The following is a 23,736-nucleotide window of genomic DNA, read 5'->3' as shown; positions in this document are numbered from 1 at the left end:
AACCACAGCCCACCGATGAAGCCACAAAAGTTTATTTACATCACCGCGCACCACCGGATCGTCACAAGTTACGTTACGTAACGTAACAGACCAATCGAAAACAAAGCCACGTGTTGTATGCGTGTATGTCACTGAGCAGTTGAACGGGTGGGTGGGTGAGCATTGCTAAAAAGCGTTGGCCAAGCACGTACGTTGAACTTCTTTCGCACCGTACGTAACCAAACCGTGCTCATCGGAAGTACAGCAATGTTAAACCATATCCATAACCGTTGGCGATACAAGACATCGCAATGAGTCAAACTGCTAGAGCTCAAACAGCGCACTGGATTCGTAATCGATATTGCTTCCGAGGCTCAGGTGAAATCTCACGCGTTGTAATTGATGCGCGGTCGAGTCGTGTCAATTCGGATGTCTTGGGTTCGTATGAACTCGGCAGCCACTAGTGACCACTACATCCGCCGCAATGTTAAAAAAAATTATTAAAACGAAACCGCAATCCTGAATGGTGACGATTCATCGAACTGCGCTCCGAGTGATCCATTTACCCCTCTTACAATCGATCTCAGCTCCAGCTTGGCAAGACGCTTTTCTTTCTGAGTGTTGATCTCCTTTCAAACAAGACAAAAAAACTATGACACTCGAAATGATAACGACAAAGCTATTCAAACACTGAAAATGACCACTCAAAAACTATAAATATAACCAGTGGCCCAACAGTAGCTTAGTCTCAAGACTATAAATAATTTCTCTCCAGCTGATCAAGAAATCCTGGAGTTGACAATATGCTGGCCGCACCAAATGCCACGACGCACTCGGGCAAATTTTATGGAAATTGTTGCGGGCAATAATTGTGGCCTGATCCGCATTTACTCGGAGCAAATGGGTATTGTAGCGACAGTCATAGTGATCCATCTATGAAACAAAAGAAAACAAATTGCTGGTGAAAACCGCCAACAACGATCGCCCCAAGTGTACCTGCCTGGTGTGTGCCACTGCCTGAAAACAAGGAGCAGTAAACAAAGCAGTCGCCCGACTTGATTGTCGAATTTGCATCGAGATAAAATTCCACCATTTCCTCCACCACCTCCCACACTGCGACCTCGTTAATCGTCGTACACGCGGGTACATGCACACAGGGCTATCGCGTGCAACTTAGCGAAGATAAGTTGCACACGCGTGTACAGATCCCCCATATGGCCTTCGAACAAACTGTTGGGGCAAGTGCTGTTAACGAGCACCTATCAAGGCCGGCACGGCACACGAGGGGGTGGATGGCCAGCACCACGCCTGACAGGCCGCCAGTGGCGATGTTTACACACCGCACCAGGTACTCATTTTAGGTTGAGTTGACCTAGGTAGAAGGCCCAGGACGACGATCGTCACCGATGTTGGTCAAGAGCAGAAATTGAACGTTGGTCGCTGGGTTCGCAACACGGCGCGCTAACAACTGTGCCAGCACTCTCCATAACATCCCATGCAGCTAAACTTGGTGGCAATGGGCACGTGCGCACACATTCTACGTGCGTGTACGCGTGAGTGCGTGTACACACACGGTTGTGGGGGGAGCATCACATGCGGCCGAGCTTGGTGACGATAAGCACACGCAGTGTCTGGTCGAAGGCCGTGCACGCGCACAAGCCCTGCTTGTCAGGGCTCCAGTCCAAGCCGGCCACGGGCTGCGATGCCACCGTCATGTTCTGCAGCAGCGACACGCTGCCCGTCACGCCGGCCTCGTGCCCGTCATCATCCTTGCGGCTCCGCTGGGCCGGGTACTCGCTGTGAACGGACGTGGACAGAGACAGGCATGCGAACGGATGAACAAAGCGACGGATGGGACGGATAAACAGTCAAACCGATGGACAGATAAACTGACAAATAAACTGCCGGCCTGCTCCACACGAGCAGGCCGGTGAGCGTGATGTGGACTCGTCGGATGGACCGACTTACTACTTCCACAGGTTGAGGTTGCCCGAGCCGCCTGTCGTCATGAAGATGTCCCTGTTCTGCGGTAGGTGCCGCACGAGCCACACGGTCGACTTGTGGGCCTGAGGGTCAGAGGGGGCACGGCTACAATAAACGTTCGATCTGGTCACTCCGCAGCCACGCACGCCACCTCCGGTTAACAGATATGGCGCAGGCTGTGAAACTCACAAACCCGCTAAACTATGAAGTGGCCAGGAAATGGCAGAACGTTAAATAGGATGAATAACCCTTTAAAGCGCGGCCAACCCAATGATCCGTATATGTTATTTGGTTTTGGCCATGTAGTGGATTGATGCCAAATTCCTCGATTTCAGAGCAGACCACACCGAGAGAAGGGAAAAGCGTCAACGTTAAATTCAGTCGTGAAAAGCCTTAAAAGCCACTGGTTCTCAAGTGCAGACAGCTGATAGTATTGGTAGGCAAGTCACCAATGGCTACATACAAAAAATTGCCATTAAAAGTTGGTCTTCAGCTGGCTTTTTGAAAACGTGTTCACTTTAACTTTGGTGCAGATCGTACAGTTTGAATGTCATGCCACGAACACTCTCTTGGCAGGCCATTTAAAAAAGGTCTGCCCCGTGTAGTGAGTGGGAGGCCTATCCAAGTGAAGCACGGTTGTGTTGTGTTACATTCCACAGACACTCTTGCACCTTAGGGTAGGCTTGTGCACAGCCATTTTTTATAGCCACTGCTGGATGAGGCAGTCCCAACGCTGTGGGGGTTATACGAACGACTACACTTCGCCCCACCGATCAGTGCTGGTTAAAGAACAGATCACGGTCAGCACAACGAATGATTTTGCTGCACGGCACCACTGCTGCCCACCAAGTATTCCTGCATCCTATAGCAACCTGTTATGCATGATGGTCGCCCATTCAAGCGTTATCCAGGCTCGTTAACTTGAACTGGTCGCAATCGAATTTGAGCCCAATGGTGGGGACAAAAATAAAGCACAAAACCATTTGCGTCTCAGAAACCGGGTTGCATATCCCACCTTCTCTGTGAGCGACGCAAAGCCTCGCTTGGGGTGCTGGGTCCTCATATCAAACACGTGGAACTTTCCCTCCAGCGTAGTCGCCACCAACTTGTTCATGGAGATGTCCCTGCGGTCAAACTCCACACTGCACACCTAACAAACGCAGATACACACCACACGCACGCTCGGCAATCCAACACGCACGCTAGTCAAACTCCGCTCTGAGCAGAACACAGATAACCTGGCGCTGTGTGATGGGCACCAGAGGCAGTGTGGGGAGGCCCTCATCCAGCAGTGGATCTGCTGCCCAACACATAGCGCCCCCCCCCCCCAGCAGTAGCTCACAACAACCCGACGGTGCACGGCGGTCGCCCATCCCAGCGCTCTTCAGGCTCGCCCCCCACGCTTAGCTTCCAAGATCTGACGAGGTGGGGGCATCACATTTCGGGTGGCTTTGCTCTCGAGTTGCCGTCGCTATTTCTAAACCGCGGAAAGCTTCAGGACGACATCACTAACATTGTCCCGACGAAGGGCGGCAAACCCTGGCCAACCATGAGTGCGACCTCGTCACAGTGGCAAGATGTTAACTGCCTCGCCCGGTATACAGGAGACCGTGGATTCGATCCCGACCCTGACGCCTGTATATTTGGAGTTTTTCCCTCCATATTTATAAACATGCGTTTAGAGTATTTGGCGCCTATAAATTTCCACGCCACGCAATAAGCCACTTCGCTGAGCTATCATTTGTGGCCAGGTCGCTTCTGAAAAAGAGGTACATAGATCGGTGGGCCTTACCTGATAAAATAAGTTTTTATTGTTTAGTTATAAAAACATCCCCCCTACCCACCTCCTCCCGCCACGTGGCAGGGAAACCTCCGTGGGAGGAGCGGGCGAAGAGCTCATCAGATTCAGAATATTTTATCGTGGACGAATCCGACGAGCCATGAAGCTCTTTTTCACAGATGTCCGGTAGGAGGGGGCGGGTCAGCAAGCTACAACAAGAACGGCACTCACCCCGTTCTTGATGTTGGTCTCCCAGCGAGTGGACATGGTCCTCAGGTCGAAGAGCTTGATGTCTCCGTTGTCGTAGCCGGCGCACACACAGCGCTCCGCCTGGGTGTGCGCGTGCCCTGCAAGTGCCGCGTTAGTTTGCCTGTGCGTCGATTGCTTTTTGTTTCATCGCTGCCCCCGCCCCCCGCCCCCCACACGTGTGTTGAAGCAATCGTCGGCATTGCACGACACAGCGCGTTCCACGTTAACGGAGTGCGCCCAATGCAAGCGCGTCTCCGGACACTGCAACAAGAAGCATGGCGCACGTACCGAGCATCCAAGCACCATCCACTGTCAAGCAGCACCTTTGTGTATGTGTGCTAATCGCAGGTGCCAACTCAGCGCTCTCACCTCTGAGCCACCCAGCCACCCAATTTCTTTTAACCCCATTATCTTCGAGCAAAAGTTGGAATGCAAAAAAGTGGCATTACCAATGTGCCCAACGATAAAAGTTTTTCAATCAGTGCACGTTAACTGCTGCCCTAGGAGCCATCGCGGGGGGGGGGGGACCTCCGATGGCTTTGCTGTCGAATGTCAGCGCGGTCGGTTTTACCGGCAGGCGGTGTTGCGACGTTGCGAGCCTGAGCGGCACGTACCGAACGCCACCGTCCAGCAATCTCTCTTGTTCTCTCCCTCCACGGGCTCCATGTTTGCGACAGGGACGTCCTTCTGTCGCGGGTCCCACACCTTCACCGTGCCTGCGTCACGAGACAAAACGACCGCCACCCATGTAGCCGAGTGCGAAGCGGCGTGGACCGGCCCGCGGGTGGGCTTTCAAGCAACGGTGCCCAACAAAACGCCTGATCGGCGACCCTACCGCCACCACCACCTCACCAGCACACTGCCCGGCTTCCACAACAACAACGTGCAGCTCACGAGCAAGGCCACCACCGGGCTATCTGGTTTCCATGGAAACAATAAGGAGGCAGCGCTTTTAACGGGAGCCACGCAAACCGTGGAAGATGCGGATACCCGATGCACAAGTGGAGAATCACAGACTCTCTCCCGCGTGTGACTGCGGCAACAAACACCAAACCGTGGAGCGTACAGCTTCGCACTGCCCCCCCCCACCCCCCAAAAAAAATTTGAAGGCAAGCGGTGGGTGAGTGAGGGTGTGGGCAAGTGGGTGGGTGAATGAGCAATTCACCAACTCGCAAAGCAGTTGAATGTCCAAATCACTTTGGAACTGAATCTCCGATAGTTGCCCGTCGTTGGCCATAGGAAATAACCAACATCAGGGAAATATTGGTTAATTTCACGTTGCTTTCGGAAGGTCATCATCACCGTCATCATCATAATCCCCAGCCATGATCTATCCACTGCTGGAGGAACGCCTCCCCAAGCCGTCGCCATCTCCCACAATCTTTGCATACGGCACCTCAAACAGCACCCAAGACCCGCGCGGGACGAGGCGGGGGAGGCCCTCATCTACGCAGCGAGTTGCTGGCGACCGGCGGCGGGGTGGCGCAAGAACTTGCCATCCCTGCTGCCGGTGACGATTTCAGGCGCCCCTTCGCCAACGCCGAGCCCTCCCACCCCGTCGATGCAGTTAATGATCTCCGTGTGTCCCTTCACCGTGTACACAGGCAGCGACGTCGCCTCCAGGTTCCTGGGAGATGGAAAAAGGCGGTTGTGTGTGACTCTGGAGGTTAATGATGGTTGTGTCAGAAACACTTAAAAGCTGGCACCACTAAGATCTCAGAGGATCTAATCCAGGTTTTACCCGAAAGTGTTTATACCAGGATCTCAAAATGGGTTTGTAGGTATGTTAAACTTCTTTCGCACCATATGTAGCCAACCGTGCTAATCGGAAGTGCCTGGTAACCAGATAGCTTCAATAAAGCAGAATGGGAAAATATGGTGGCTGGGTGGCCGGGTGGTTCAGACGTCAAAGCACTGATCCAGCACCGTAGAGATCCAGGGATCACATCAAAGTTTCTGCCGTAATCAAACCGGATTCTCTCGTGTAGCAAGTCGATGGTCTCGGCCCAGTCACCAACGAATGCGCAGACATTCATGACATTTAAATTTGGTTTGTCACTTAATTTGACAAAATATCAAATGTATTTTGTTTAACCGGGTGAAAACTCAAAGAGACCAGGATTAGTGTCATTTGCAAGAGCGACCTGGGTTGCCAAAATGACACTACCGAATGACGTATCGCGCAATGTGTTATCTTTCAGACGTCGTTTTCCAACGCGGGGTGCTTTCTTGCAAGAGCTCTGTACGAAAACGTCTCCCCCGTCTCGATGGCCCAACGGGGAACCCGAGAGCCGGGCGCGCACCAACGGCACGTCAACCTCCCGCGCACCCAAGTCTCTCACCATATGCTCATGTTGCCGTCGAAATCGCCCGTGGCCAGGTGCCTCTGCTGAAGGCTCGCGGCCCCGAACGTCGCGCACTTCAACGGCTTCGCCTTCTCCGTCTGCGGAAACGCAACGGGGAGCTTCTCCGGGAACCGAACATCCCCGCCGGCACGACCACGAAGGGCCACGTCCCTTTAAACTGACCGGCGACTAAGCGGTTTGAAATGTTTTTGCGCGGGGCGGGCAGGTCTCATAATGGCCACGTCAGCGACTGTGCAGGCGAGGTTGATTTTATCGCTCCATCTCGACAGTCGATGTGCTCTCTCAGGCACGTTCCCTCCTTCGGCGGCATCAGTCTAGATCTCGTCATTTGTTTCAGTAACTGCGTGATAATTAACGATGGTTTAGTACACGAGGCATTCGCGCCAGTCTCGTAGCACGAGGCTATCGCAAAAGAATGCGCCATGTTTGTTTTCACAGGCACAGCAGTGTGCAGTAGTTTCAAGGTAGGGGGACGTCGTTGCCGTGTTATAATTCTAATTCTGAAATCTGCGGGTGGGTTTTTGGAATTTGGAAATTTGGACCACGACGCCGGCGCACAGTGGACCGACTCGTTTTGAGCGATGTCAGGGGATACTCAACGAAAACGACGGCGTGCATCTTACAGTTATTATTCCCGCAGGAATAACCAAGGCGGCCTGCCGGATTCAAACCTCTAACCTCCGCAACAAATGCCCCTGGGAAAACCCATCGGCGAGCTGCATGGCCCGCCGATGTTTTTTTTTATGGTTGCACTGCATGTTGTTCGGCATGACGTCCTCGTCAGGACGTCATACCTACAGCATGCGGTACAACCCGAAAATACATCGGAGAGCTATTTCTTCGGTACACACATTCCGCTGTTTTCCAGTTGTGTTCCTCTGACAAATATGTCAATGCGTTGAGCGAAACTGCGAAAAACAAATCCATACGAGGATCGCACGATGTTTTTACACGTCGATTGGTTCCACGGATAATAGGCATCGCGGTTAGTCGAGCCGCGGATAACAGAGCCGGCGTTCGTCCCTCATCCATGACACCGGGAGTTGAAGCGAGGCACGGCCACTGCCCTAACGCTCGCCTCCCGTGCGCGGGGGTAAAGTTCGGCAAACGGCGACAACTTCCTCCGGTCACCCCGGGAGATGAACACGGCCGATTACGCGGGAGGGGCCGCCCCCATTACCTACACCCCCCTGCCGAGTTTGCCTGGAGACCCCAACCGTTGCCAACAACGGCTCTGTGCACGCGTGAATTTAAGTGGAGAAAATAGTTTTTTGGTGCACGTTCTGTGTGTTTGTCTATGCAGCAGCGGCCGCAGTGGTCAGTGCACTGTGCTATGAACCCGGCAAGCAGCGTTCGCTTCCCACTCGGGGGCAATAATAGTGGCGATTATCTGAACTGGTTCTGTGCTCTTCCTCTAGGTGGACTCGGCCTTAAAATGAGTACGTGGTGCAGCGTGTAAACCATCAGCAGTGGGGAGACAAGAGCGGTCAGGCGTGGTACTTGCCGTACCACCCGCTCGTGTCTTGGAGTCTTGGTCTTTTGTCAGGCACGTGTTCATTTTGGGGTTGGGTTAAAATGTTGGATGTCGATTCCAGGCAAGGGTCAGAGTTAGAGTGAGGGTGCTGTGTATGGGCAGTGTTAGGTATAAAGTTGGAGTCTTGTGTCTGCGTTAGGATTGTGATCAGCTTTGGGGCCTCAGATCACAAGTTATGGTTAGAGTCTGGGTCTTTTGTGTGAGTTAGGGTCAGGTTAAGAGTTGTGGTCTTGTATTCAGTTTTGGGTCAAGATTAAAGTGTCCACTTTAAGGTTAGGGTTAACACTAAGGTCTTGTGTTCAGGTTAGGGGTAGGGTTAGAGTCTGTGTTCTGTTACTGGATGAGGGTTTGGAGTCCGCATTTTGTCTTCAGAATAGGATTAGGGTTGAAGTAGGGGTCTTATGTCACAGGTTAGGGTTAAGGTTGGAGCCCATGTCCTCTGTCCATGTTTGGGTCAGAGTGCGGGTGCGGGCAGGCACCTCCGTGACGAGGTTGAGTTGCCCCTGCGTCACCTCGTACACCTGCAGGGCGCCCGTGCCCCTCGCCGTGCTGCCCAGGCACACGAGGCGCGCACTGCACGGCACCCATCTGCTCGCACCACCAGGATAACCACCAGGATTACCATCAGCATAACCACCAGCATCAGCATCACCACAAGCGTCACCACAAGCGTCACCACCAGCGTCACCACCAGCGTCACCACCAGCATCAGCATCACCACCAGCGTCACCACCAGCGTCACCAGCATAACCACCAGCATCAGCATTACCACAAGCGTCACCTCCAGCATCAACCCCAGCATCACTAGCAGCGTCACCAGCATCACCTGAATCGCCACCACCAGTATCACTATCTCCACGAGCGTCACCACCATCACCAATACCGACATGACCACTACCATCACAAGCATCAACAGCCGCCATTCGCCGCTAAGTGGGGGTTACCTCACCACGGTGCTTGTGCCAGGCTAGGTGCACCACCACCACCAGAATCATCACTAGCATCACCACGATTACCGATACCGAAATCACCAGCACGGACATCACCACTTCCACCAGCATCACCGAAATCAACAAAACACGTCATCTCTTTGGACGAGAATATATGCTCCGGATCTAACTTACAACTCGGTATTACTTACGAGTCAACCTATGTACAGGTTCAACCCCGAAGCAGGGTCTGGCCTGGACAATGTTCGGATGGACGACCACCATCGTGCATAAACAGTTGCTATAGGCTGCCGCGCAGTTACGCTACGTTGCGGGGGGGTCAGACAGCAGTGCAGCAGTATCAATTGTTGTTGTGTAGGGTACGGTGCTTTCTAAGCTCCCACGTGTATTATGCCCCCACGTTCACCAATCCGTCCTGGTGTGCGTGGTGAAGTATGGTGAAATGCACTCCCCCCCCCCCATCCCCACCGTGCCTTCCAACGATTCGCACGGCGTGGAAAGATGAGGCTCTGAAACATCAGTGGATTGACAAACGCATACAAATAAAATTTCAATTTAAAGCTTTCGTGACTGCAGGGACTCATCTTCTTGGTTCTTTCGGTAAAGTCACGTAGAAGGGAAATAATAAAATAATTAAATTTAAACTATACAAAAATAACTTACAAATATTTTATTTTATTGCTTTATTTGTATTATTTCCCTTCTACGTGACTTTACCGAAAGAACCAAGAAGACGCATAGAAATTGTTATGCATAATACAGGTTTTTTTTTTGGGGGGGGGGGCGGTTAGATCGCCTAAATATCAATGTGTCGTTAAACCCACCACCACCCGACACAGCCAATGAATAATGTTCGTCACGTAAACAGCACGTGCCCAATTCGTTACCCAGCACAAACAACGCCGGTGTGTTGGGAGAGCAAATCCACAACATTCACAATCTTGTCATATATCGCGGTTTTAAAGCTTTGCGTCATGAACCCCCTGAGCGTGCCGGTTCGACTCCCGCCCACGGCCTCGAACGTCAGCGGCCAAGTTGGTATCTGAACGGGGGACGTGGGTGAGGCCGTGGCTCCCTTTGCCCACAGCGCCTTCACCAAGGCCCGGCAATGACTGACTGCCCCCCCCCGTGGGTTTGATGCACGTTACGGTACCACATATACAAGCATAGAGACAATTTCAACCGAGAAGATGGATTCTGGCTTAGCAATAATTGGAAAGATTTGATTAACCATTTCAGGTCTTAATTTATTGTTCACGCTTACGGTGGCTTTCAGAACATAGATGGACTCGTCCTTCTAAATAAACTGCCAAATCGCTGCGCGTGGCGCTGACGTTTTTTAATAAATAAATAAACCGTTTAAAAATAAATAACTTAATGCAAAACCGACACACCTGATGATGACCGTTTGTGTTATGGTCGAAACGTCGTGAGAATTTTTGTTTTACATATATTTTATTATTTTATTGTTTCCCTTCAACGTGACTTTACCGAAAGAGCTAAGAATATGAGGTTACCGTGTGTGTTACGAACTTCTTTCGCGCCGTACGTAGCCAACCATGCTTATCGGAGGTGCGGCGGCTGCGGTGGTGGTGGGTGACTGTCAACAACCAACTAAAACACGAACAAAATAGTACGGTATGCGTGTCGAAATTTCTTTCGCGCCGTACGTAGCCAGCCGTGCTGATTGGTAGGTTGCGAAGTTTACGGTCAACAATTTACTGTAACTCCGCAACGACCCGCTGGCGTCGCGGACGTCGGCTTAAAGGTGGTGGGGTGGAGGAGCGAACTCATCCAAGCTGTGGAGCGAGACTGCACACACCGTTCTACCACACACACACACCACACCCGCCTGACCTGCAATCGAAGAGGGTGAAATTCAGACTCTTCTGCACGTGAATTATGATCTGAGGCTTATCCAGCGCAGCCATGCCTTGCTTATTCCTCAGCCTCCCCCCCCACGCCCGCCCGCCCTACTTTAACAAACGGCTATCGTGAAGAGAAATGGAGAGAGGTGCCGTACGTTCGACGTTGTTGACGAAGCTCACCGAGTTTGTTTGGTGTAAATAATAAAAAGAAATTTTAAAAAATAACCCCGATTGAAAAGGACCCCTCAGAGAGCGCCAACACGGCCGCCAAACCCGGAGCCTTGGACGGTATCGATTCCACAATTCGTCCGAGTGATTCGGCGCGCGATTCCAATTTTAAGCGAATCGATTCTCGCTCGTAAACCGGCGAGTCCTCGTTTAACGGCGGCCGATGGGTTCCTGGAAAGTGACCGCGCGAGCCGCCTTTAGGGGCCGTCCCTAAATGACGTCACGCGATTTTGGAGGATTTTTGACCCCCCCCCTACCTTCGTCACACGACGTCACAAAAAGTCAGACCACCCCTCAAATATGACGTCACAAAGCTCTGCCCCCCCCCAATTTTTTTTTAACAAATCGCTTTCAACTATTTGTCACTGTAGTGCGTATTTAATGTGGGGCCGCACTCTGATGTTGTAGGAGAAAACATTTATTAAAAAGTCTATCAAATTAAGTAGAACGTGTTGTCTATATTTATTTAAAGTTGCGCATTTTGATGTGACGTCACATTTCTCAAACACCCTCCCCCCCTCGTCACACATCGTCACAAATGTCTGACCCCCTCCCCCCCCTAGGTGCGTGACGTCATTTATGGACGGCCCCTTAAGCGAGAAAAATGTTTCCCCCCCCCCCCTCGCAAACGATGGAACGATAACGTCTGGCGAGATACGACGACAATGCGCAACGCACCCCGAGCTTGTGCCTGTGTTTACTTCTAGATTTGAAGCTTTCGTGACTGCAAGGATCCATACTCTTTGGTTCTATTCGGTAAAGTCACGTAGGTAAAAAATAAAACAACAAAAATCACGACGTTTCGGCCACAACACAAGCGGCCTTCATCAGGTGAAGGGACCAGACTGTCTCGAGACTGTCTCGAGACAGTCTGGTCCCTTCACCTGGTCCCTTCACCTGATGAAGGCCGCTTGTGTTGTGGCCGAAACGTCGTGATTTTTGTTGTTTTATTTTTTACCTACGTGACCTGTGTTTACTTTTCACCCGTGTTGTGCGCACATTACGTTTGTACACCTGAGAGCCGCATGATGTGCAGTTCATGCGAAAAAAGTCGAATTTACAAACACACCGGTGTGTTGGAGAATTCATCCACAACATTTACACCGGAGAGCTCAAGTAAACTAATTGGCGTTTTGTTTACGTGACAAATCCCATACTAATTGACTGTGTCGGATGGTGGAGGGTTACGACACATACGCGATCTAACCCAAAAACATTTATTATTAATAATATTGATCGCGAAAGCCTACACGTTCAACTGCCCTTTTAGTACTTTGCACTCCTATCAGGTTTTTGTACTGTTTGTTGTTGTAACGTTCTTACCCGCCCCGACTGGACATCTGTGAAAAAGAGCTTTATAACTCATCGAATTCCTCCAGTATAATACATATTCTGATTCCGTATCGTATCGCCCAGTCGTGCAACTCAAGAAAGTAGTTTGGCTGCTCAGAGACCGCTCAGAAACCGCGTTATTACGCGGTGCACGCACCGCGTAATAACGTGCGTGTTCCGCGTTGTGTGGAAAGTGTTGTCTGATAGAAGAATCGCGTTATAGCGCAAAGGCGTTGTGCGAACACACGTTAAGCGAGGACCTACTGTACAGCAGATGAGCAAAGGCGTTGTGCGAACACACGTTAAGCGAGGACCTACTGTACAGCAGATGAGCAAAGGCGTTGTGCGAACACACGTTAAGCGAGGACCTACCGTACAGCAGATGAGCAGACCACCCAGGTGCTGGCTGCGATTGTGGCCAGGCAGCACAAACTATGGACCATAGGTCAACCAATGTGGTCTGCGTCTTCTTCAACGAACGGAAGCTCCCTCTTGTCGACAGTGGCAATTATCTCTCGAACATATTGCTGCCATGCGCGACAATATAATATTAGACCTATGTGTCTTCTCCTTCTGGGAGTGAATCATTTTAGCAGCATTGATGCAAGACGAGCAAACTCGACCTGGACTGGTTTTGACATAGAGAGAGTATCATCGGCAAAAATCAGGCTTGCTTGAATCATTGCTGTTGAACTGCCCGATGCTATATGCAAGACACAACAATAGTAATGTTGCGTGTGACCTTATTTAGTGATGTTGCTGCTACGTTGACGGCGGTGCACAAGCACACCATTGAACCAGTTTAAAAACATAATCTTCCTGAGCGGACTGTCTCAACAGGGAATGCATTACAGTATTTAATGTTGACTTATGTTTTGAGCAGACAAAAAAATGTTCACGTACAATAAAACGGGACACAATCGCATCCCCGTCAACCCATACGGTTTACCACGTATAATTTGTCCAGGCAAATTAGTTTTAAGGTCCATACGGCGTACAGCCGTTTCAATACGGGCGAATGTTTTTGGTCTATTTGTTTGTCTTTCTCCCTTGCGATGGAACTTTATCGGATGAACGTTGAAATTTGTAAGGGCACGGGGTGACCAATAGGGTCTGAAGTGGTCTGTAATAAGGTCAGCACTGATAAGGGATTGACAGGTATGCAATCGTCGATAACACCGTGGCATTAAAATAAAAAAGTTGTAATATAATCGACGTTTCGGACAATGGCCCGTCTTCATAGCACATCTCCGCGAGAGTTCTTTAAATTCAACCACAACGGCGCTCACGAGTATTTTGTGCCGATAAGCATCTGGCAGGCAGTTCCCCATTGATTCAAGCGAGGCCGGCTGACGACTGACTGAGAGAGCCCACCGCCGCGTGCCGAAACGGGTCCCAGAGTCGACTGGTGCTGAATCACCGGCGGCAGTGGCAACTCTCGCGCCGCACGGCACAAAAGGGGCCTGGGTTCGATTTCCAAACTCGTGGCGCCTTTCTGTGCGGAGTCCGTACCTGTCAACCGCTTATCACAGACCAATTCGGACCTTATCTGGTCACCCCCCGGTGCCGTTATAAATCTCAACGTTCATCCTACAAAGTCCCATCACAAGGGAGAAACACAAACGAATAGACCCCCCCCAAAAAAATGTGCCCTATTGAAACGGCTGTACACCGTATGGATCTGAAAACTCAATGTCCCTGTACAAGAATACGGGGTAAACCGTATGGGTTGACAGGTTATGGGAGTCTGAATGTTCTCTCCCAATTATGTATAGGGTTTTCTCCCATTACTTTAAAAAACAAATGTAGTGCAACTGGTATTGCACCAAACATCCCAATGACTGAAACATTATACCGTAGTTATTGTACCGCATCTACAAATATCGCACCCTACTGCAAAAAAAATAGACTGAGGCTTTGCTGGATATCAGAATGTTTATACTGGAGGAATCCGATGAGCTATAAAGCTCTTTTTCACAGATGTCCAGTAGTAAACGAGCTGAATAGAAAAACAACTATGCGGAAATTATCCAATCTCCGAAGGTCGTGGGGGGCGGTGGGTTGTGTTAAAGATACTTTTTTTTGTGCAGAGACGTGCACAAAGAGAGTCGCATCGCCTGCTTAATGCATTGTGTTTATGCCATTACAAGAGGCTCGTTGTGCGTGATGACGTCACCGCGTTCCGCTTTTACGAAGCCTCGTGCGGAATGACGCCTCCTCAACCGCGCGCTCCGCTTAAATGGAGGGCCCTGGCGTGCGTGATTACGTCACCGCGCCGCGCTACACCACACCGACGAAGGCTCGCTAACGTGCGTGATGATGTCACGACGCGCGCCGCGCTCGCCGTGCGTGATGACGTCGACGCGCTCTCGCTTGACCGAAAGCCCGCTGCGCGGTGACGTCATAGCGCCACGGGGGGGGGGGGTCGTTGGGCTCGGGGGGTTGGGTGGGTCGGTGGGGTGGGGGTCTTTACCCCCTCCCCCCGCCCACATCAACCCCGACCCCCCACGTTTAGATTCCACAATGTGGATCGGCACTCGCGCCCGTGTCTGAGCGCCCGATTGGTCGCCGGCGTCCCGCGAGCCTCGCTCTCATCCAATGGGAGGCGGCGCAACGGCGGCGTTCAATTATCGGTTGTGCGATTTTGGAGAGCGGCGTTGCGCCGTGTTGAACGAGTTCGCGTGTTGGAGGAGGAGTCGGGGGGGGGGAGTTGAGGAGGGGGCCGGGAGGAGGTGAGGAGGAGGTGAGGAGGAGGGGAGGAGGTGAGGAGGAGGGGATGAGGTGAGGAGGAGGGGAGGAGGTGAGGAGGAGGGGAGGAGGAGGGGAGGAGGTGAGGAGGAGGGGAGCGGGAGAGAGGGGAGTGGAGATGGAGGAGGGGAGGAGGAGGGGAGCGGGAGAGAGGGGAGTGGAGGGGAGGAGGTGAGGAGGAGGGGAGCGGAGGGGAGGAGGTGAGGGACGGAGGGGGATGGAGGGGAGGGGCACGGCCGTGCAGGAGGCGGAGCCCCGGTCGCCGCGGCGAGCGACGACATCGACAACGAAGAGGAGGAGGACGACGACGTCGGGCTGCCGCTGAAGCGCTGCTCGCCTGCTGCTGCTGCTGCCGCTACCGCCGCCGCCGCTATTGGTGGTCGCGGTGGACAAGGCGGAGGGGACAGAGGAAGGGACGGGCGGGAGTGGTTGTAGCTCGAGCATGGCGCTGTCGTAACGAGCGAAAACGACGACAACGACAGGACGACAGCCGAGGGAGGAGAACTGACAGACGGGGAGGAGGCGGAGGAGGAGGAGGGGAAGAGCAGCGAGGGGCCCAGGCGAGGCTCTCGGGGCCCCGGAGCCATGAGCTCGGGCAGGCTGGGCAGGCGAAGCCGGCGGGTGTCGCGGCTTCGACCTCCGGCGGAGAGAGACGAGGTGGCTGGAGCCGGTAAGGCTGAGGCGAGCCCTGACACCCTCACCGCTTCCACTATCGTCTTCGCCATCATCACCGGTCGTTGCTATCGTGCTGGTGGCGTTGGCTGCGGCGTTGAGAGCGGTAGGGCCGGCGCTTTGTTGTGGTTCTTTGGTGTCCATTCTCCTTCCATTCCGACTCCTCCTTCCCCGCCGCCTCCTCTCTCTCTTCTGTGGCATTGGCCGTGCAGCGTTCGTTATCGTTATTAACAACGATCATTGACAACGCCAATAATTGGTCTAGATAACGATGACAATAGTTTTTAAAAAATAATTGCGATATAATTTATGTAGATGGGCCAAGGACGTCAACGGCGTTCGTGTGGTGATGTGCGTGAAGGATGATGATGGTGATGGTGGTGATGATGGTGCGAGGTAGCGATACGTTTCTTTCAGACGTCTTGTACGGGCGATATGTTGCCTTGCTATGCGCAAGTTTTACCTCACAATTGTAATGGTTTATGTCTGGTAAGCATTGGTTACCCCCCCCCACCTCCCGGTGTCAGCCCTCGCGTGTGACGGGGCCGCTCTGTTTGCTAGGGAAATGGCCATTGTCGCTACCGACGGGGGCTCGCTATGTGTTAGTAGTTGTTTCTTTTTGCCATCGCGGACGAGGCCTGGCACAAGACTCGTGCCTAAACTGGCACGTTCACGAATTGCGATGTGTTAAAAAAAAATGTTTCGTTTGTTTGTTACCCACGAGGCTGATTCTTGTTCAATGTTATCCTTATTGATTATCACGTCGTGGTGTGGTGGTGGTTGTTGTTACAATGGTCTGACGGTGTACAGTAACAACAAAAAAGCCTGACGCGAGCGTCAAAAGGTTGTGTGGGTTGTGATGCTGTGTATGTGTAATGATGTCGTGTGGTAGTCTGTGATGAGGTCTGAGGTGGTGATATGTTGTGTGATGTGCAGTACTCTTTGCTGTAATGTCTGCGGTATGCTGTGGTTGTATGTGGTATGCAATGTGGTGATGGTGTGATGCCGTGTGTGGTGTGTGATATGTAGGGTGAGGTTGGGATGATGTTTGTGATATGTAGCGTGGTATATTGTATTCTGTGCTGTGATATAGTCTGTGTGTGTGCAAAAGTACGTGGTTTGGTGGTCTGTGATGAGGTTCTGATGTGGTGATGACGTGTTGTGTGATGTATTTTTACTGTGATGTAGTCTGCGGTGTGCTATGATGTGGTGTGGTTGTATGCCTCGTGGGGTATGGTTGGTGATGAGATGTTGCTATGTGGAGCGTTGTGTGATGTGCAGTCTGGTGTGTGTGGTATGTGATGTGTAGGGGTGTGCCTGGGATGAATTGTGTGTGGTGTATGGTTTTCTGTGCTGTGATGTAGTCTTTGGTATGCAGTGATGTGTTTGGTGTATTTGATGTGTTGTGGAGTCGTGTATGATGTGGTGCGGGTGTAATGTTGTAGGTATGTTACTGTGTGGGGTGATGTGATGTATCATGTGTGTTATCATTTGTGATGATCTATGATGTTCGGTTATCTGAAGTGGTGTGATGTCCTTTGTTTCAATGTGTATAGTGTGATATTATGTATGAGATGTGGTGCGATATGCAATTGGTATGTTGTGTGGTGTATGATGTGGCGTATTGGTCTGTAATATGGGATTTTGTGCCATGTGGTATCTGGAGTGATGCGAGGTGTCGTGTAATGTAATTTGGTATTGTGATGTCATGTTGTTTGATGCAATTTAGTTTTGATCTAACATGTGCTGTGATGGGGTATGATGTGATGTGGTATATACTATGTGACGACGTCGTGTGTGATGTGATCTGATTTGTGAAGTGGTGTGATATGATGTATAATGGTCATGTGTGATTTATCTCGTGTGTGATGTAGTGTACGCTGTGGTGTATTGGTGATGTCGTGTATATAATATAGTGGATGTGGTGTAGTATATTGTAGTGGACCATGTGGTGTATTCGTGATATAGTGTACGTGCTGTAGTGTGCCGTGTGATGAATAGGTGATGTAGTGTAGGTGATGTGCGATGATGTAGTGTGCCATGTGGTTGTAGCCGTGATGTTTCGCGGCCTGTTAAAGTACAATGTGTCGTGGGTTGATTCATCCTAATGTAATGCGCGTCCATTTTCACCACGGCGATGTGTCGGTGAAATGGCCCTGAGACGCAGGGGCCTAGGGGACCGCGGGGTCACGGAGGGGCCCATCTGTGGCTGAGGGGGTCAGGGTGGCGTGACGCCACACGAGAGAAGGCAGGCAGGGAGAGAGGCGTGCACAGGAGGACTTGTGTCCAACACTCAGGGACACGTGTAATGTACTGATAGACGTACAGACGTATGTACATTTTGCCGACATTTATAGAAGCACACTGATGCATGGAGACGTGTGCAAACATACAGATATACAGGAGCACACGCATTTATCCGCTGATTTACAGATGCTCACCGCAGCGCACAGGGACTCGCACGGACATGGATGTACAAGCGCATGAAGACGGATACAATTTATTTGGTGGCAGTGGTACACAAGGACAAATACAATTCAACATTTGTCAAAAAGACATAGTTATAGAGTACTGACAGATACACAGATGCAAACGTTGTACATAGATGCACAGGATATGCAGGAACAACTGAAGACACATGCAGTACCAACATACAATGGCATATGTACACACTGATGTGTAGAAGCACATTGATGTGTAACGAGACGCATAGGCACAACAACCATGCTTTTACAGGCACACTTGGACATGGACAGACATACGCATCACAGGCACATATAGAGACATGCAGGAATGATAGATATTTGTGCTGACGTATAGATGCACATTGATGTATGAAGACTCACAGATAAAGATTTGTAGAACTTAGACACGTACAGCTGCTACACAGGTGTGCACTTACAGATGCACTTAGACAGATAGAGATGCACAGGCATAAAGGAGATGCACAGGCATAAAGGAGATGCACAGGCATAAAGGAGATGCACAGGCATACATGAAATACAGAGAGTGCTTACACATATGGCCATACAGTGAGGGAAAAAAGTATTTGATTCCCTGCTGATTTTGTACGTTTGCCCACTGACAAATAAATGATCAGTCTATAATTTTAATGGTAGGTTTATTTGAACAGTGAGAGACAGAATAACAACACAAAAATCCAGAAAAACGCATGTCAGAAGTGTTATAAATTGATTTGCATTTTAATGAGGGAAATAAGTATTTGACCCCTCTGCAAAACATGACTTAGTACTTGGTGGAAAAACCCTTGTTGGCAATCACAGAGGTCAGACGTTTCTTGTAGTTGGCCACCAGGTTTGCACACATCTCAGGAGGGATTTTGTCCCACTCCTCTTTGCAAATCTTCTCCAAGTCATTAAGTTTTCGAGGCTGACGTTTGGCAACTTGAACCTTCAGCTCCCTCCACAGATTTTCTATGGGATTAAGGTGTGGAGACTGGCTAGGTCACTCCAGGACCTTAATGTGCTTCTTCTTGAGCCACTCCTTTGTTGCCTTGACCATGTGTTTTGGGTCATTGTCATGCTGGAATACCCATCCAAGACCCATTTTCAATGCCCTGGCTGAGGTAAGGAGGTTCTCACCCAAGATTTAACGGTACATGGCCTCGTCTATCGTCCCTTTGATGCGGTGAAGTTGTCCTGTCCCCTTAGCATAAAAACATCCCCAAAGCATAATGTTTCCACCTCCATGTTTGACGGTGGGGATGGTGTTCTTGGGGTCATAGTCAGCATTCCTCCTCCAAACAAGGCGAGTTGAGTTGATGCCAAAGAGCTCCATTTTCGTCTCATCTGACCACAACACTTTCACCCAGTTGTCCTCTGAATCATTCAGATATTCATTGGCAAACTTCAGACGGGCATGTATATGTGCTTTCTTGAGCAGGGGGACCTTGCGGGCGCTGCAGGATTTCAGTCCTTCATGGCGTAGTGTGTTACCAATTGTTTTCTTGGTGACTATGGTCCCAGCTGCCTTGAGATCATTGACAAGATCCTCCCGTGTAGTTCTGGGCTGATTCCTCACCGTTCTCATGATCATTGCAACTCCACGAGGTGAGATCTTGCATGGAGCCCCAGGCCGAGGGAGATTGCCAGTTCTTTTGTGTTTCTACCATTTGCGAATAATCGCACAAACTGTTGTCACCTTCTCACCCAGCTGCTTGGCAATGGTCTTGTAGCCCATTCCAGCCTTGTGTAGGTCTACAATCTTGTCTTTGACATCCTTGGAGAGCTCTTTGGTCTTGGCCATGGTGGAGAGTTTGGAATCTGATTGATTGCTTCTGTGGACAGGTGTCTTTTTTACAGGTAACAAGCTGAGATTAAGAGTGTGCTCCTAATCTCAGCTCATTACCTGTATAAAAGACACCTGGGAGCCAGAAATCTTTCTGATTGAGAGGGGGTCAAATACTTATTTCCCTCATTAAAATGCAAATTAATTTATAACATTTTTGACATGCGTTTTTCTGGATTTTGTTGTTGTTATTCTGTCTCTCACTGTTCAAATAAACCTACCATTAAAATTATAGACTGATCATTTCTTTGTCAGTGGGCAAAGGTACCAAATCAGCAGGGGATCAAATATTTTTTCCCTCACTGTAGATGCACATTGATGTATGAAGACTCACAGATAAACATTTGTAGAACTTAGATACGTACAGCTGCTACACAGGCGTGCACTTACAAATGCACTTAGACAGATACAGATGCACAGGCATACAGGAGATGCACAGGCATACAGGATATACAGAGAGTGCTTACACATACGGCCATACATGTGTTGATGTATGTACTGTATTTATAGATGCACACTGAAGCATACAGACTCGCGCAGACACACAGGCATGCATGTACAGTGGATATCTGTACACGTGGATATCTCCACAGAGACAAATATATAGATGCCCACGCACCCCCATACAAAGATGCACAGACATACCGATGTTAACATACCCCCATACAGACATACACCTTCAGACATGTTTATACGGTTTCCCACAGATTTGCAGACATATAGTCTCATACAAGGACAAAGATCCCCTGCATAGCCTTAACCAGCTGTTGGGGAAAGTGCTGTTAGCAAGCACCTAAGAAGGCCGGCACGGTACACGAGGGGGTGGTGTGGCCAGAACCACGCCCGACCGCCTTTGTCTCCCCAGTTTCAATGTTTACACATCACACTAGGTACTTATTTGAGGCTGACTTGACCTAGGGGAGGCCCAGGACCAGTTTAGATAATCATCACTGGTGTTGGCTGTGAGCGGGAATCGAACTCGGGTTGCCTGGTTCGTAGCGAAGCGAACCGTTACACCACCACTCCCCACATTACATACACGCACAGATATATACATGCGCTTCATTACATACACATACAGATGTCCACACATACATATGCAGATGCGCACATACATGTACACACACCACGCTTGACCGTGTGTATTCGCATTGTATATAAACAAACTGCCTTTTGGAACCTGATTGAATGCTACTGAACCCAGCCATACACGAGTCACTTTGCATATTAACAAGGCTAACCCTATTGGATGTGATAGCTGGATAACTAAGCATGCTGCTGTATTGTAATAAGCTTGGCCTCTATCTTGACCTCCAACATGCAGTGCTTTAGCAAACATCGGTCCCCTGTTTTTGTGGAGTACATTTTTTTTAACATCCAGTGCGGCGTCAGTAGGTATGTAGGCCAGGGCTGCTCAAAATCTAGTCTCGCACCCTGTCACAGCCAGCCTTCTCTGTGTCTGCCAATCTTCATTCAAATTAAGCCAGTCCACATGGCATGCGTTGGGTAATTAGTAAGTATGTAAATGTGTCAAGGGAGGTGACCGACCCCCCCCCCGCCCCACCTTCGTTATAATAACATGGTAATGCCCATCATTTGTACACGAAAGCCTCACTGAGGTATAAAATATGTTCAGGAGGGTCCTGCATTGCGATGTTTGGCCAATTCCATTAATTATTTTTTGGTGTGTGCGAGGGAACCGGAGTGCTCTGAGTAAACCATGCAGTGTATGGTACAGTATATCACTCAAAGCTCCAACAATGCACGCATAGATCCAACGATCCATTGTTGTACTGCCACCTTCTGGCCACTTCATAGCCCAATACCTGGTATGTCGAGGCACTCTGCAGTCCAGGCTCTGACGAGGCTCGATCCTCAACTTCTGAGATCTGACGAGATCGGACACGTTCAGGGTAATTTGGTTGCCAGCAGAGTAACAATACATAAATGTAGTTTAGTTATCGGGGAAAGTCTCAAGGCAGCCTTGATACTTTTTGCATGAGGTTCTTGCAGTGGGATGTTTGGCCATATCCATTTTAAGTCGATTTCACTACCCTCTGCGCCATCCCTTCCACAGACCACCACACGCCTGTTCCCTCCCCCCACCATGAAAATAACGCATCTTGTATTGGACGTTTCCGCGCGTACATAAAGCAGCGTGTGCAGAAAGGAGGTGTTCCATTCATTAGCTGTCTTGACATGGGTGGTGTGATGCATTACCACCGCCAAATTGTACATTGCATGCCATTTTATTGAGATGGCAGGAACGCGTTATTTTAGTTTGGTTATTTTTAAAATACAAACATTTTTTTAACGTGCTCTCGGAATCATGCCCGGAGATAATCCATTCAACGTTTTTCTTTTCGTTACAAAGTAGAGAGGGCACACTTCCACATGTGCTCTGCAGTGACATTGTTGCATGTTAGTCAAACGTATGTGTAACTCTCAAAGCTGAAATCTTAAGTGTAAAACTAAACTTAACATTATACATTTTTTTCTGTGCAGTTATTGGTGACTGGGCTGAGACCCATCAACTTGCTGCACCTGAGAACCCAGTTTAATCCTGTGTGGCTGACCCAGGATCTCATAAGTGCACTTGCTCGGTACTCCGATCTCTGATCCTCACAACCACCTCACTTCATGTTATTTTTTTGTGCACACACAAATGTCAGACTATGACACTCATGTGTAATGTACGTCCGGATTTGCAATGGCTGCGCATAAGCTTGTTTTTGAAAGCATAATGAAATCAATTGTGTGTTATTGATGACTTGGTTTTGGTTGCCTCGTTGACGGCAGTTTCGCTGCCCTTCTGCAGAGGCACAGAATTCTCGTCCTCCGGGAGCCGACTGCCTCTAAACGTTTTTATTTGGATGTCGCAGATGTTGAAGTCATGCAACTTTAATAGTCACTGGGCCCTCTTGAACTTTTAGCCGTTATCTGAGCAGTCTGCATGCCAAATCGGGTGCCGTGAGGGCTGCCGTAAAATTTTGTTTTTCTATCCTGGGTGCGCTCACATGGGGTATCTTATGAACACGTGCCAAATAAGTTTGAAAACGTTAATGCATTATCTCTGTCCTGTTGCCTGTCTCTGTTGCGAGGGGGAGGGGTTATACCACCCATAAAGATAGTCCAATTGAAGTGATACTTTATTATGAATAATTATCGCTGATTAAATACTTCTGAAGACAAACGTGTGACCAAAGAAGCATTACAGAATCCATGCCTATATCCGATTTTTCTTGGTTGTGTTTTTGCACTGCCTTCATAAATTTTTATTGTGTCTAACACTTCGATATCCACTTGGTATATTATTTTAGGGATGATCTAAGTGGGACAACAAACAGTTCTTTAGGTGAAACCCTTCGGCCATGTGTCCGACATGAGTCTGAAGCGTCGTTAATGACACGAGAGACTCTAAAATTGTGGTCGCGCGCATGATTGTGCACGAGTGACATCACCGTGACTTCTCTCCTGTATTTTAAATAACATCATCGAAGTGGTGTCAGCAGAGTACACTATAGTGGCGTGCCTAGCCATCGCTTTAAGGTCTTTTTTTACATTAAACAATTCTTCAAACATTTAAGATGGCCCGAGACATAGCGTCGGTACGAATCTACAAGAGAACTTTAAATGCTGGTTATGAGGGCAGCTGGGTTGTATCTACCCCTGACGGAGGACTGAAAGACTGGCCGTGTCGTAACGGGACTGAAGCCGGTCATGTATATGTTTTATTTGT

At 49.8% G+C, this 23,736-nt stretch overlaps 2 protein-coding genes across 2 annotated transcripts in view; one reads left to right on the top strand and one right to left on the bottom strand.

The window, feature by feature from the left end:
* Positions 1-16: 16 nt before the first annotated feature.
* DNAAF10 (dynein axonemal assembly factor 10) lies at positions 17-11,033 on the bottom strand. Its single transcript, XM_032964053.2, has 9 exons — positions 10,699-11,033; positions 8,371-8,479; positions 6,334-6,434; positions 5,488-5,618; positions 4,606-4,707; positions 3,974-4,089; positions 2,978-3,112; positions 1,948-2,045; positions 17-1,776 (listed from the first exon to the last, which is right to left on the bottom strand). The coding sequence occupies exons 1-9, from the start codon at positions 10,770-10,772 to the stop codon at positions 1,569-1,571; spliced, it is 1,074 nt and encodes a 357-aa protein (XP_032819944.1). The 5' UTR covers positions 10,773-11,033; the 3' UTR covers positions 17-1,568.
* Positions 11,034-15,251: 4,218 nt separating this feature from the next.
* Positions 15,252-23,736, top strand: part of LOC116947848 (F-box only protein 11-like) — a 35,735-nt gene continuing 27,250 nt past the window's right edge. Inside the window, exon 1 of the mRNA XM_032964051.2 lies at positions 15,252-15,687. Within this exon, the coding sequence (XP_032819942.1) occupies positions 15,603-15,687 (85 nt within the window). The 5' untranslated portion in view covers positions 15,252-15,602. The remainder of the gene's footprint in view (positions 15,688-23,736) is intronic.

This window comes from Petromyzon marinus, chromosome 31 (genome assembly GCF_048934315.1).
Source record: "Petromyzon marinus isolate PM22_M1 ecotype Great Lakes invasive population chromosome 31, UKy_Petmar_22M1.pri1.0, whole genome shotgun sequence".
NCBI classification, from domain to species: domain Eukaryota; kingdom Metazoa; phylum Chordata; class Hyperoartia; order Petromyzontiformes; family Petromyzontidae; genus Petromyzon; species Petromyzon marinus.
The sequence above is the reverse complement of the archived record's forward strand: the minus strand, read 5'-3'. Positions and strand labels throughout refer to the sequence as shown.

Bases quoted from the DNA above. Each gene is read 5' to 3' on its own strand.
- DNAAF10 (XM_032964053.2), bottom strand. From the start codon at position 10,772: ATGGCTGCGCTGGATAAGCCTCAGATCATAATTCACGTGCAGAAGAGT. The intron at 4,090-4,605 runs GTACGTGCCGCT...CGGCACTTGCAG, and splicing joins TTGCTGGACGGTGGCGTTCG to GGCACGCGCACACCCAGGCG. The intron at 1,777-1,947 runs GTAAGTCGGTCC...GTCCGTTCACAG, and splicing joins AACCTCAACCTGTGGAAGTA to CGAGTACCCGGCCCAGCGGA.